Source organism: Protopterus annectens, chromosome 1.part0 (assembly GCF_019279795.1).
Source record: "Protopterus annectens isolate FY-2018-M chromosome 1.part0, PAN1.0, whole genome shotgun sequence".
Lineage (NCBI taxonomy): Eukaryota > Metazoa > Chordata > Ceratodontiformes > Protopteridae > Protopterus > Protopterus annectens.
The window spans coordinates 1,859,224,612-1,859,238,830 of NC_056725.1; the positions used below are offsets into that span (position 1 = coordinate 1,859,224,612).

A 14,219-nucleotide genomic window follows, 5' to 3' on the forward strand; every position below is an offset into this window, starting at 1 on the left:
AGGCAAAGAGGTAGCTGGTCCTCCCAAACTTCTCCTCCTAAACAGTTTCCTGAAGACTTTTGGGGCTGTCTTATCTATGTCTTGGGTGACCCACCCTGGCAGATGAGATTATCAACCTAGTCTCCCACTAGGCCTGGAAGGAACCAAACACTGTTGAACCTGTCCTCAAGCGTCTGGATAAGTTTCTGTCCCCACCATCAGGTAGACTTCATTGGAGTAAGGGTATTCCATTTGATGCCATGGTTGTGGCAGGGGCTACAAAGAAGGAGCTAGGGAAACAAAGCTCCACTGTCCATCCACCAAACAGGGTGTCCAGAGTAATGGACAGATTCGGAAAGCATGTTTATGGCTCAGCCACTTTTGCACTGAGGTCATTAAACTACCTGGCACATTTTACCCACTTGCAGAGAGTTTTGATTAAGGAGCTTTCAAATTCTCTTACTGAGACCATGTTGGCGAAGGACCTCAAAAAAGTTTCTCCCCAGCTGGCCACTCTTTCTTCTTTCACTAAATCTTTAATGAGGCTAATATCCCACACAGCGGAAGGCACCTCTCAAGCAGCCAGCCCAGGCAAAGCCATTAGGCAACATGCCTGCATGAGGCTTTGAGATTCTGTGGAACCGTTATGGCATCTTTTGTTAACACCCCCTTTGATGGCTCCTCCTTGTTCAGGCCATCAGTCAAAGATACTCTTACCCACAGCAAGCAAGATGGAAAGACCCTGTCTGCTGTCAGAATAAAATTTTATGTCCCTCAACGAACATTTTCCAGAATCACAGAGGTGGAAAAAAAATCTGGTTCCAAAAATCTCTGAGATCTTTTCACCACTCGCATGGAGACACCTCCTCCAGAGGCAGAGGAGGAGATTTCAATGGCGGACGCCCTAGGCACAGAGGGGGTCCACAGAACCAGGGCTTTAGGGATTCCTTCTCTGACAGGGCCTGTCAGCACTCCTGAAGCACTGCCCAGCTGTCCATCTCAGGAGGTAGTCAGGGGGGTATCTTTCCCTGCACCTAAATGCCTGGTCAGATCTCACAAACAATGCTTGGGTGCTAAGCATAATACCCAGACATTATTATGTTCCCTTTTCCCTTTCACCTGCGGAACCCAGGAGGAAACTCCCCGACATTCCATCTAGTCAGAGGGAGTATGCAGATCAAGTAGTCCAAAAGCTGCTGCAAAAAAGAGTCATCCAGGAGTTCCCAACCAAACAAATAGGATTTGGAACTTACTCCTTCTACTTTTTGGTGTCAGAGAAGACAGGGGACTTAAGACCAGTTCTGGATCTGTACAGTCTGAATCAGTATGTAAAGAAGTCAAAGTTCCTAATGGTTACAGTTCCATCCAAACTGCCTCCTCTCGGAAGGATGATTGAATGTGCTGTATAGTTCTTCAGGATGCATACTGTCATATCAAAATAGACAGGAGCTCAGGAAACATCGCACTTTTGTCTGTGAGCTAATCACTACCAATTCAGAGCTCTGCCCTTTGGGCTTGCTACAGCCCCCAGGTGTTCATCAAATGTTTGGTAGTTGTGGCATTTCACCTGATGCTCAAAGGATTCCAGGCATTTCCCTATCTAGATGATTGGCTCTTCACTGCCCCAAGCAGGCATCAACTCATTCAAGCCAGGGATTATCTGCTTCATATCTCCAACTCCCTGGGAATTACTGTAAATCTTACCAAATTCAAACTGGCTCCTGTGCAAAATCTAGAGTTTATAGGGACTCAATTAGACACTGTACTCCAAGTGGCTTCACTACCTCTTCACAGAGTCAAATCCTTGAAAAGTCAGGTGGAGGACTTACTATCCCTTCCATCCCCTCCTGCAAAATTGGTATTACAGGCTCTTAGATATATGTCAGCTGCTATTATTCTTCTGTCTAGCAAGATTCTTTATGTGAATTCTCCAGTGGATTTTGGCAGTACAGTGGTCCATTCTTTATCAGTCTCTATCTGTTCCCATAAAGCTCACACCAATCTACAAATGTCATATGCAATGGTGGATACAGTCAGAGGACTTGTTCATAGGCAGACCTCCCCCCCCCAACAGCCACAGTGACCATGGTTGCTTCCCATTTAGGGTGGGGGGCATTACAAGGAAAAGATTTTTCAAGCCACGTGGTCCCCTTTTGAGACCAAGATGCATATCAATATCCTCGAGATGAGAGCAGTTCTTCTATCATTGCAAGCCTTTCAGGATGTTCTCCCTCTGGGGCCTATTGTTATCCATACGGACAACATGTCAGTAGTCTGGTACATCAATGAACAGGGAGGAACCCATTCATACCTGCTTTGCTGAGAGACCATGTGGGTCTGGGAAGGGTGATCTCTTCAGACCATTTTGTAGTTGCACCACACATACCAGGGAAAACAAACATTCTGGAAGGCGGGCTGAGCAGGTCCATTCTGATCCTTCATGAGTGGTCCATATTAAACCTAGCCAGTTTCACTTCTTGTGCTCGAAATAACCTATTTAATTGGTTATAGATTGACTTTGCCCATCCCATGGTCGATAATCATATATTACCGCTAATAGGAATAACTGGGGTTATACCCTAGATAATTTGAGGGGACCCATACATGGGATAAATCATTTAGGAACATGAGTAGTGGACAGGTTGACAGACAAGATCAGACAGGAGTCCCCGTGAACTATGATGTTTGAGGATGACATTGTAATTTGTAGTGAGTGTAGGGAACAGGTTGAGGCGACCCTGGAGAGGTAGAGATGTGCTCTAGAGAGGAGAGGAATGAATGTCAGCAGGACTAAGAATATATGTGTGTGAATGAGAGGGAGGATGGAGGAATGGTGAGTATGCAGGGAGTAGAGCTGGCAAAGGTGGATGAGTTTAAATACTTGGGATCAACAGTTCAGAGTAATGGTGAGTGTGGAAGAGAGGTGAAGAAGGGAGTACAGGCAGGATGGAGTGGGTAAAGAAGAGTGTCAGGAGTGATTTGTGACAGACAGGTACCAGTAAGAGTGAAAGGGAAGGTCTACAAGATGGTAGTGAGACCAGTTATGTTATGTGGGTTGGAGACGGTGGCACTGATGAAAAGACAGTATTCAGAGCTGGAGGTAGCAGAGTTAAAGATGTTAGGTGTGATGAGGATGGACAGGATTAGAACGGAGTATATTAGAGGGTTAGTTCAGGTTGGATGGTTTGGAGACAAAGCCAGAGAGGTGAGATTGTGTTGGTTTGGACATGTGCTGAGAAAGGATGTTGGGTATATTGGGAGAAGGATGCTAAGGCTGGAGCTGCCAGGTAAGAGGAAGGTCTAAGATAAGGTTTATGGATGTGGTGAGAGAGGGCATGCAGGTGGTTGATGTGACAGAGCAAGTAGCAGAGGACAAAAATGGAAACAGATTATCTGCTGTGGCGACCTCTAAAGGGAACAGCCAAAAGAAAAAGAACAGCAGCAGCCAATAACTTTGTAAATATCCTAAAGAACTGCAGTTTTCTTGCTTTTGGTCATTTTCTTAGTTTTCAAGAGGATTTTATTTAAAAAAACAGTCTATAGCTTAAACTAAGGACTTTCGCCTAGCCATTAACCTGTATAAAAACAGGAGAAATTATTATCATTTAATTATATAGTTAATGTGATCAGTACACTTTTACATTCCCCAGCAGCCCAAGATCACAGTGTTAGATTTGTTGTGCTTCTTTCCAGCTTTTCCTGTCTTGTTACAGTGCAAAGACCAACATTAAGGAAAAGTACTTCTCAGTTTAATATCACTACCATATATAGCAGTCACTGCAACTCCCACACATCACATTTAAAATACATCTGAGTGCATACTAAACTGAACTGCTTTATAACATAAAATGCAATTTACATCCTGAAATTCTTTGTACAAATATTAGTAAGAAAAAAACTTGTTTTACTTAGTTCTTTAGTACTTGCTAAACATTAATTGTATAAAGTGAAGTTTGTGCTTTTAGAATTCTCTCGCCGTTTAACACTTAAGAAACTTCCAGTCTTTTGAGCCACTTCATCTAAAAGGATTGATGTTTTGCATTCTTCCCATTTGCTCACTAAATTCAAATTATTACCGGTCCTCCTCCTGATTATCTTCATCTCTCAATACCAGTCTCTTTTTCAAGTCCAAGGTATTACTGATTCTTTTTGTCAGCTCCTGGGCTTTTTCTGTTGCTTGAGCATTTTCCTTTGAAAGTGTAGAATGGTTTCACTGGCAAAGTCTCTCTTTGTTGACTGAAATTTTTAATTTCCTCTTTAGCTTATTTTAATTTCCTATTTAGCCTTTTCTTTATCCAAAAATGTCTTTGATCTTCCAGAAATGAAATAATGTTCTCCTATTCTCATCTTGCGGTATTCATAGGGAGGTTCCTGCCTGCAGCACCGGACATCTGGCCAGTATACCAAAGTCTTAGGAGCAGGAGTACGTGTGACATTTGATGTCAGAGCCATAAACTGATGTTGGCTATAAATGTGACATCTGCACATACCCACTTCAGAACTTTTCTGCCGTGGTGATCTTTGGACCTGTGGTCGCCAGCTTTTGGGAAGCAGTTCACTCGTCTGTCTCAGCCATCCACTACAGATAAGTATTCTCTGGGTTTTTTCTTATCTATTATTTAGCTTTTCAGACGTACATCCAAAAACATCGATACCTAACAGTCAAAAGCTTACAATAGCGAACGACCACATAATCGAATTCTTTCCTTGGGAAAGAATGAGAGTGGCCATCCATAAACAAAATAAACACACCTAAATATATAGTGGGGGGCTTCGGCCCCCACACCCCCCCAAACTAAATATACCAACTCCGAGATCACTCTACATTGGGGAAAGAGCAAATCCCTGATAATGGCCATGCAAATTCTTTCCCGAGAAATGAATTCGATAAAGTGTCCATTCACTATTGTAAACTTTTGACGATTAGGTGTCGATGTATAAGCATTCGACAACCTAAGTTGTCGACAATACAATAGGAACTCCATGGATAGGCTAGGCAAGAAGGTCTGTACTTCCACTCTTGCCATTAGAGCCCTAAATTACCAAACCCACATGGCTAGGTTTGTTTTGGGTACCCTCTCTAAGGCCTCAGCCCTCTTACCTGATGTACCAGACTCACCTGCCAAGACCCAACTTAACACCCTTCTTTCCACCGCCTCACAGGTGACTAGGCACTCCATTAAGTGCAGTTGTGATACGGTGGAAGCCTCTTCTAAATCTGCAGCTTCAGGCTCTGTCCTGAGGGGATACTCCTAGGTGAGGCTCCAACCCTTCCTATAGATTTACAAACCAAGTTGTTAGATGCTCCATTAGATAATAAGGCCCTTTCCGATGAAGTTCTGCAGAGCTCCTCAAATCCCTACAAGAAAAGGGAAAGGAGTTACAAAACTTAAAACATTTACTGGTTTCAGCAATCCCTAGATACCATAGGAACTACCCTCAAAGGACAGCATTTGTTAGGAGACAGTCATCTCTGTCTGCTCCTCCTCAGGTGGAGACAAACTAGGAAACATTCCACTGCTAGACCTCCTTCCTCTGCCACTACCCCTTTCTTCAGGAAGATCAGCTCAGAGGAATGGGTCCTCTCCATCATTCAGAAATGTTATTTTATGACTTGGTGTACACTGCTCTCCCCTTCCAGGGGATACCACAACCTCCTCCAAGCCAGCTTCATCTCTTCCCTTCCATTCACAAGCAATTACAGGCTCAGGGCACCATAGAAACGGTACCACCACAACAGATTAACAAGGGATTTTATTCAAGGATGTTTCTGGTCCCAAGGAAAGAGGGCCCTTGGAGACCAATTTGTTGTCCATACTCAACCTCAAGGTTCACACCTTCATAAGGCTTACCTTGCATCTGCTCTTGCCTTTCATTCCAGACCAGGCCTTTATGGTATCCCTGGATCTGAAGGACGCCTACCTTCACATTCCAGTCCCACCCCTGCTGTAGGAAATTCTTATGTTTTTCTGTAGGTTCCTTGCATTTTCAATGTTCTGCATTACCTTTTGAGCTGTCCACATCCCCCAGGGTATTCACAAAATGTCTAATTCCAGTGATTACCCGCTGCAGAGCACAGGGTATTCAAATATACCCATACTTAGACGACCTGTTAATACTTCACCAGGCCCATCACACCCTTTTCCATCACCTACACCTGGTGACTGACATCCTGGCAGACTTAAGGTTCACTGTGAACCAAGAAAAGTCTCACCTGACCCCTACACAAGACCTAGTCTTCTTAGGGTGCAGGATCTGGACAGACAAGATGGCAGCCTCCATTCCCTGCCAGAAGATAAAAGACCTCACCCATTACCTCAAAAATCTTCTCACTCTTCAAATATTACCAGCCAGAGAATTCCTAATAGTCCTGGGACACATGGCATCCTTGATACCCATGCTCACTCTGGCAAGGCTACACATGAGAAAGGTCCAGTGGGTACTGAAGACTCTGAACCAACATTCTCACCTCTGGACACCCATCTCCCTCCCTTACTAAGCCTGAAAAAAGAACTGGAATGGTGGATTGCAACCATCAATCTCAACCAGGACATACCCTTGCAGATACCTCCACCCTTACAGCAACTCTTCACATATGCCTCGGATACGGGCTGGGGGGGCATTCCTACTGCACAACCACAAACTAAGCAAAGTACAGGGAGAGTGGCCTCCACTCAGACAGATGGACCACATCGGCATCAAAGATGAGGATCCTTTACCTAGCATTACAGACCTTCCAACAAGCCCTCCTACCAGTCATCTTGAAAGTAATCACCGACAATATGACTGTCTTGTTGTACATAAGTAGGGAGGGGACAAGGTCTTACCCCCTTTGCAGCCTAGCCATACAGATTTGGACCCTAGCATCAACATTCCATATCCACCTGAAAGCAGTGTACATTCCTTCAGCAGAGAATGCAGTGGCAGACACTCTGCACCCTCTCACGAATGGATGGTTCAAAGTGAGGTGTTCCTGGATCTCATACACAAGTGGAGTAGTCCTCAGGAAGATCTCTTTGCCTCTTAGCAGGGTTGTACCTCTTTGCCTTCCCCCTTCACACCGATTCAGAAGGACAAACCAAAAATCCTGCTGGTGACTCCCTTTTGGCCAAGACAGCATTGGATGTTCTTCGTGTTTCACTGTTGCAGTCATCACCTGTGGGGTTATCCCTGCTGTGGTAGCCCTCGGCCGGCCCGAATACCAGACTCAATTTTTTTTGTGTCGGCTGCAGTTGCCTGTAGTCTGATGTCAGGTCATCAGGTACTACTGTATGTGGCAGTCTATTCTGAAGTGGGTACATGCAGATGTCACATTTTATAGCCAGCATTGGTTTATGGCTCTGACATCAAACGGAGCACGTACCCCTGTTCGTAAGACTTTGGTATACTGTCTGGATGTCCAGTGCCGCAGACAGCAACCTCCCTACAGGTATGAATACTGCAACATAGAAGAGTATGACATTTAAGGTTATGGTAAGTTCTTACACAACTATTATTTCTGAAGACAACTGGCTATATCAGCTTGAATTTCACGGCTACCTCTCAACATCCCCTGACTGCTGTGATAAACTTGCTTGTGTTCTGCCCGGTGTACAGTGAATGATCACTTTCCATAAAAGCCAACACTCTGGCTTACAGGAATTAAGCCCTAACTATAGTCTGGGCAACCAGGGTTTGATTAGTGGCTCAGGCATCTGAGATGCACGCAGGGAGGGATAGGCATACCCATCTCAGGTGAGGGGCATTCATCTTGGTGCTCTGTGAGGAGAGGCATGGTCCATAGCAGGGAGTAACCTTCAGACAATATACATAATGAAGATAGGGGAGGGTAAAGGAACTAACATCCCTTCCCCTGTCACAAGCATTTGCCAGCATGACCCCCACAGGATGCCCTCAAGTTCCATGTCAGCCCCAGTACAGAACCGCAGAAAAATACAGTTGTAGAAGGAGGAGCATGTACTCCCCATAATGTATGGGGACACTGGAATAGGCCAGAAAGTATGAAGTAGCTGGGGGATTTAAAAATTAAATCAGTTTCCACAAACTCTCTGGTATCCCCTCCCTTGTGTAACAACTTTCAGAGGAGCAGTCCTTTCTTGTGGTAGTTTTTGCATGTTTACTAATATATGTCTTGGCTTCTTTCTCATGGCCAGATTTGGCACATATGTGCAGAGTGTTCTCTCATTTAACAAATCTTGAGGTGGAACATCAGTTCATTTGCTTCTCTATACTTTCATAAAATTAATGCAATCTATTCTGTTCAGTTTAACCAATCTTGTAATGCCACTATTTTTGAAACATTTCTTCTTTAGAAGCTACATGTTCAGGTTTTTCTATCATTTTTTTGTGTCTTTCGGCTTTTCCCGGTTAGGGGTCACCACAGTGGAACTCCGGTCCTCTAATGATTGGTAGTGGATTTTTACGTACCGGGTTACCAGCCCTGACGCACAACCTTCAACGAAGGTACGCCTCATTCACGTATCCCTCCACACAGAAGATGCTCCAGCTGAGAATCGAACGGGACAACGTCTTGCTATGAGGCGACAACGCTACCGCAGTATTTCCACCTCTGATTTTTGCAGTTATATTAGCTTTTCTGAAGAGCTTCTTCTATTTTTGCCATCCGTTTATTATATAATTTTATGTATTTCTTTAGTGGCTCACTTATTTTAAACACCTCTGGAGTACATTTAATGTATTTTGTCTTTTAAATTGTCAGAAGACATCTCCTGAACTAAAGCTGTAACAGCTTTTTGCTAAATGAAATGTTCTTAGCCAAAGTGCTTTCTCCTTTTTCTGAACTTCTCTTAACTTCTCAAAGGTTCTTATTTGCTTGCATCCAGGCAATGCAGTCACTAGTGAGTAACTGAACCTTATACAACACATATTGATAACTTTTCAGTGTTTCTTAACAAATTCTTAATTTTCATAGTGGAAGAGCACTAGTCAACCTGCTGTTTACCAGCTTGGAAGTCCACAATAGCAGATTTATTAAGATGACATTAAATGTTGCTGACTTTAACAGGAACAAAAGCAAAAAAGTGATTTTGCAGTGGATGGAAGCTCTTCTGCATCCTCTACATCTCAAAACGTACACTTGAGATTGCACAACTTGACATTAAGGAGAAACTATCCTACCTTTTAGTCCTGTGCGTCACTGATTTGATTGGCAAATTTATAATGAAAAATAAGATTTGATTAATTCAGTTTGACTGTTCCCTTTGTAAGGTAACTCATTGTGATCTTACCCAAAGTATCCCTATTTTAATTTACATTCAAGTCAGCAGTTAGCGATTAATAAATCTGGACTGTGTGTGGTAGGATTGGAAGTGTTATAATCTGACCAAAGGTATATAGGATGGTAATAATGGTGAAATGATGAAGTTTCAGGCAGTTTATAAGAGAACAGAGCAAGACTCAGTCTTGAGATAACGGTGTGAGCTTTTAAACCCATTTGCAAAGTACGTAACTTGCTTTCCTATCTGTGTAGGAAAAGTTGGAACAGTTTAGACAAGCGAGGGTCTTCCTTTTTTCCTTGCTTACATAATGTCCTTCATTCTAGTAGAAGAAAGCATCTGTTTCATTTTAGGATAAGCATATATTTCCTAACACTCAGCAGTTCTTGTAACCTTTTTTACAGCAGTAACACAGCATTACAAAATATTAGTAGAAATATAGGTAACATCTGTAGAAATTCCTCAACCATTTAATTTCAAGCAAAATGTAAGCAGTGCTATTTTCCACAGTTTAAAGTTATTTTCTTAATCTGTTTGCCATTTCATTTCAGATCCTCCTGATATTCCCCAAAATCTCAGTTGTGAAACACGTGACATGAAGAATCTGATCTGTACTTGGGATCCAGGCCGAGTAACAGGACTTGTTGGGCAACGAAGAACTAATTATACACTTGATGAATGGTGATTCTTTTGTGGTTAATACATAAAAAATAGTTTTGTTCTTTTAGCTTTTTTCCACTTTCTTTTAAAAGGACGTGTATATTTATCAGTGGTAGATCCAGAAATTTGCAAGGGGATGGTGTCCAGTGTGCCGGGTCTATATTAAAATTGCAAAGAGGTGTTACATCGAACGCCTGTTCACCAACACATAAAGACCGAATGCACTAAACTGTGAACAGTCAAAACAGCGATTTCTTTCCCTGGGAAAGAAATTGCTAGTACCAAACACACGCACACACACACACACACACACACACACACACACACACACATTTAAAACATAACTAAGTGGGGGCTTCACCCCCCACCCCCAGTGTGTGGAGCTGTGCCCCCCACACCACCCCTAACTAAATATACCAACTCCGAGATCACACTACAGTGGTGTAAAGGGCAATGCTACGGCTCAGGCCAAGCTATTTTTTTTTCCCTGGGAAAAAAATCGCTGGCCTGAGCCTTTGCTGTTTTCAGACTTCGGTCTTTATGTGTCGCTGAAGAGGCATTCGATGTAACACCTCTTTGCAATTTTAATATAGACCCCGGTGTGCTGATTGTACTACTTGGGGGAGGGGGTCTCTGGAATGTCAAACACTTTGGGGGGGGGTGCTACTTACAGCAGGTCTGAAATGGCAAATTTATTCATTTGACTCCAGGTATGGTTTGGATGTTGTTTGGTTATTTTCTTTGTTTATTTAATTAGTTGCATTTGTAAACTAGGAGTGTTCAGCTGTGAAGTCCATTTTCAGTAAAGTCCAGGGAGGTAATTTCAAGGCAAAGCAATAATGATGGCAGGTAGATAGCTCTATCTTGACAGGCACACAACAAAATCATAAACAATAGTATGGCTTATGCTGAATCTTGCCACTGTAGCCATGTTAAAGTGAATGTAAAATCCCATTAACTCTAACAAACTGGGCAGGTGATGATTAGAAAAAGTACCCCACCCAAGTTTTCTACTGAGCTTTTTCAGCTTTGAAAATGTTTGCAGAGCTGATGCAGAGATTGTCAGATAGGCCAATTATTAATGTAAATGTGTAGCTGCAGTTGAAATGGGCACAACAGTTGTACATTGATAGCAGATACTAAATGTAATTTAAGCTGCTTAAGTAGCCCAGTACAATCTTACTGTAAATAAACACTGGTCAATGTCTGGCAAAAAGCTCAGGTAAGTTAATTAGACAATATTGCCTTGAAACACAATGCGGAAGAATTGAAATTATAAATGTACATAACATTAAGCATCTTTCATATGTTTCATTCAGTCTTTTTTTAATTTCTCCAAGTCTTTTGGGTTTCTAATACCATGACAGAAATGGTCCCCATTACTAAGTCAAAGTACGATTAAAGTTCATGAAATTTAGTATTGTTTCAATCTTTCATGTCAGCCAAAAGTGCTCTTTGCAGCACCCACAATGTGCCCAGTAATGACTCCTACTGCAATTTGTAGGGGGTTACATGTATTGGTAACATATCTAAATACGATTGTAGTTTTTTTTTATAAGACCCGTTGCTCCTACTACTATTGGAACTGTCTGGGTATCTTTCTTCCACAATGCTCTCATTTTTGACTGCAGATCCTGATATTTTATGACTTTGTGTCTGTCTCTACGCAAGACACTGTAGTCACTGAGTGTGGTGATTTCAATGATCAATGCTATTTTTGTCTTCTTTTCATGGACCACTATATCCATTTTTTAGCATCTGTCTTTTGAACTGTTTATAATGGATGATCCCATGTGATGTAAACTTCATAATTTTCTTTGATGCTTTGTGGCTCATGTTTCCAGTGTTTTTCACCCACTTCAGTACCATAATGTGTGCACAATCCCCACTGCAGCAGTCTTGCCACATTATTATGCCTTTCAGTATACAGTCCTCCTGCCATTAGTATGTCACAACCAGCAACAAGGCGTGTGACTGTTTCCAGTTTGGTTTTACAAAACCTACATTTGTCTGTTTCTCCCACATGTTCACTGGACTTTGTAAATCAATGTTGTACGTAGCCCACTGTCTTGGGCCGCCAATATTAACTTTTTATCTCTTGGTATATTAACCTTTTATTTCTTGGTTATTAACCTTTCATCTCTTCATTCAGTATTAAAGGATTGTAAATGTTGAAGCAGACTAGGTCTGTAACATTTCCAATGTCCAGGTTATTGCCTTTAGATGATTCACCCAATACAGCAGAACTGCAGTGTACCTGGAGAAGAGGAGAAAATCAAAAAGTTTGCAGTTTTGGACCATAAAACCATTTTTTAAAATACTACTAAAAGCCCAACACACAACTTTCAGCTTCATATCACATTTTAGCTACAGTGTACATTTACATCGTTTCTTCACACCCTGTTCCATTGAAAAATTCTTCAGAGTTATGTTGACTCGATCTGTACTCGTAATCACTGGATCGATGTCCTGACTGAAGTCACTGTTGCAGTATTCCTAACACATGGGTTATTACCACTGTCGCCCAGCTGAAGTACCAAAGCTTTTCCTTCCCGGTGTTGTACGTCTGACATGTGACCTCTGTTCACAAGTATAAGGTATATAGTCGGACGTACAAGCATAATTCCTCAGACTGGCTTGCTGCCAGCCTGAACACAGGTCGAATATCTATTAGGCTGATCATCATTTGGTCATTAGTACTGTTGCTTCAAATACTCAAGTAGGTGCCTTGTTGTGGAACCTTCCTTTACATTTCTCAACTGTTTTGCTTAACCCTTCTAGCTGACATCTAATACCAGTAAGTGCATGTGTGGTACACAAATACCATACAAAGACTTTCATGCCTAGTGTCTCTTTTGCTTAGCAGTAGAACATGACTACAAAACGTGTTCCTTCTGCCAACCCTTTGTTCCTAAGACCTTGTGGTCCCATTTGTCCACTTAACATTTTCCTCGAGACCCAGTGACTCAAAATGCTTGACGCACCCCAAGATGGTGGGTTCCTCTTCCCCGGATGTACCTCCACCACTTAAGAAAAAGGTTCAAAGGCCTGGGCCAGAGTTTCAGTCAAAGGCCTTGGTGATTTAATTTTGGAGACAGAGGTGATCTATGAATCATCATATCGGAGGGACCAGAGGACATCCCTCAGGTTTTGGTTAGGGAAGAGATCCCAGGTAAACTTATTGAGGTACATCAATGAAATGAGCTAACACATTTAGTACATGTGAATGTCACACCAAAATAGAAATGTAAGAAAACTAAATATTTTGCTTCCTCTCAACTTACTCCTCTCTTTTCTAAGGAGAAGGAATGGATGGATTTCTCTCAAGATTTGATTATGACCATTTTGGCTCTGAAGTCTCCTCCTTTCCCCTCTCAGCCCCCCATCCCCACCCCTAAAAAGATGACTATGGATTCACCTTCATAGGTTCATAGTAGATTGCCAGACTCATTGCTTAAGAGCCCTTACAAGCCTAGCCCATATAACCCGATTTTACCTGACATATGGCCCCTAGTGGCAAGAGCATAGCATGGGTTTGTGCCTATGCCTTGAGTATTTTACAGACTGCTTCTGTATCAAGATTTTCACCCCAGATAGGACTTGAACCCACAATCCTTGGCTTAGAAAGCCAATACCCTATCCATTAGACCACTGGGGATTTCCTGTGACGATGAAGGAGCTTCTAATTCTGACCATTCTCTGGCCTACTCCTCTCAAATGCATTCTCCAGGCCAAGTCCCTTTGTATGATGAGGACTTCATTTCACCTGATTCTCCAGTAGCAGAAGCTTCTTTTGAAGAGACAGTCTTAAATATGATGTAGCATTTTGAGTGGGAATCTTGGCAGATTTCAGAAATGCAGAATAGATACTGCAGCCTTTTGGAAATGGGCACCTCAGCCTGTTCCCCTGTTCCTCCTGTTCTTGAGGCTTTGGGGGTGATTTTCAAATCACTTTTGTTGCCCTGACTCCCAGCTTCTGGCTAGCAAAAGACCAGACATTTTGTAAAGCCCCTCAAGATCTTAAGTTTTTGTTTAAAAATCCTGTGGTGGTCCTTTCTGCAGTTTCCATGTCACCTGATAAGCCTTCTAAACTCCTTCCCAATGCCAGTACCCTCCCTTCAGACAAAGATAGCAGGTATATGAATAGGCAGTGTAAAAAGGATTTTACCTCCTCTACTTTGAGCTTTTGGGCTACTAATTACTAAACCCAGACGACCAAATACTTGATATTAATTCTCAGATGTTCTTCGTGTTTCACTGTTGCAGTCATCACCTGTGGGTTATCCCTGCTGTGGTAGCCCTCTGCCGGCCCAAATACCAGAGTCAATGTTTTTCTGCACCGGC

The 14,219-nt window shown here is 42.5% G+C and overlaps 1 protein-coding gene across 1 annotated transcript in view; it reads left to right on the forward strand.

The window, feature by feature from the left end:
- Window positions 1-14,219, forward strand: part of LIFR (LIF receptor subunit alpha) — a 1,345,198-nt gene that overhangs the window by 790,560 nt on the left and 540,419 nt on the right. Inside the window, exon 9 of the mRNA XM_044076229.1 lies at window positions 9,767-9,896. Coding sequence (XP_043932164.1) covers window positions 9,767-9,896 — 130 coding nt within the window. The remainder of the gene's footprint in view (window positions 1-9,766; window positions 9,897-14,219) is intronic.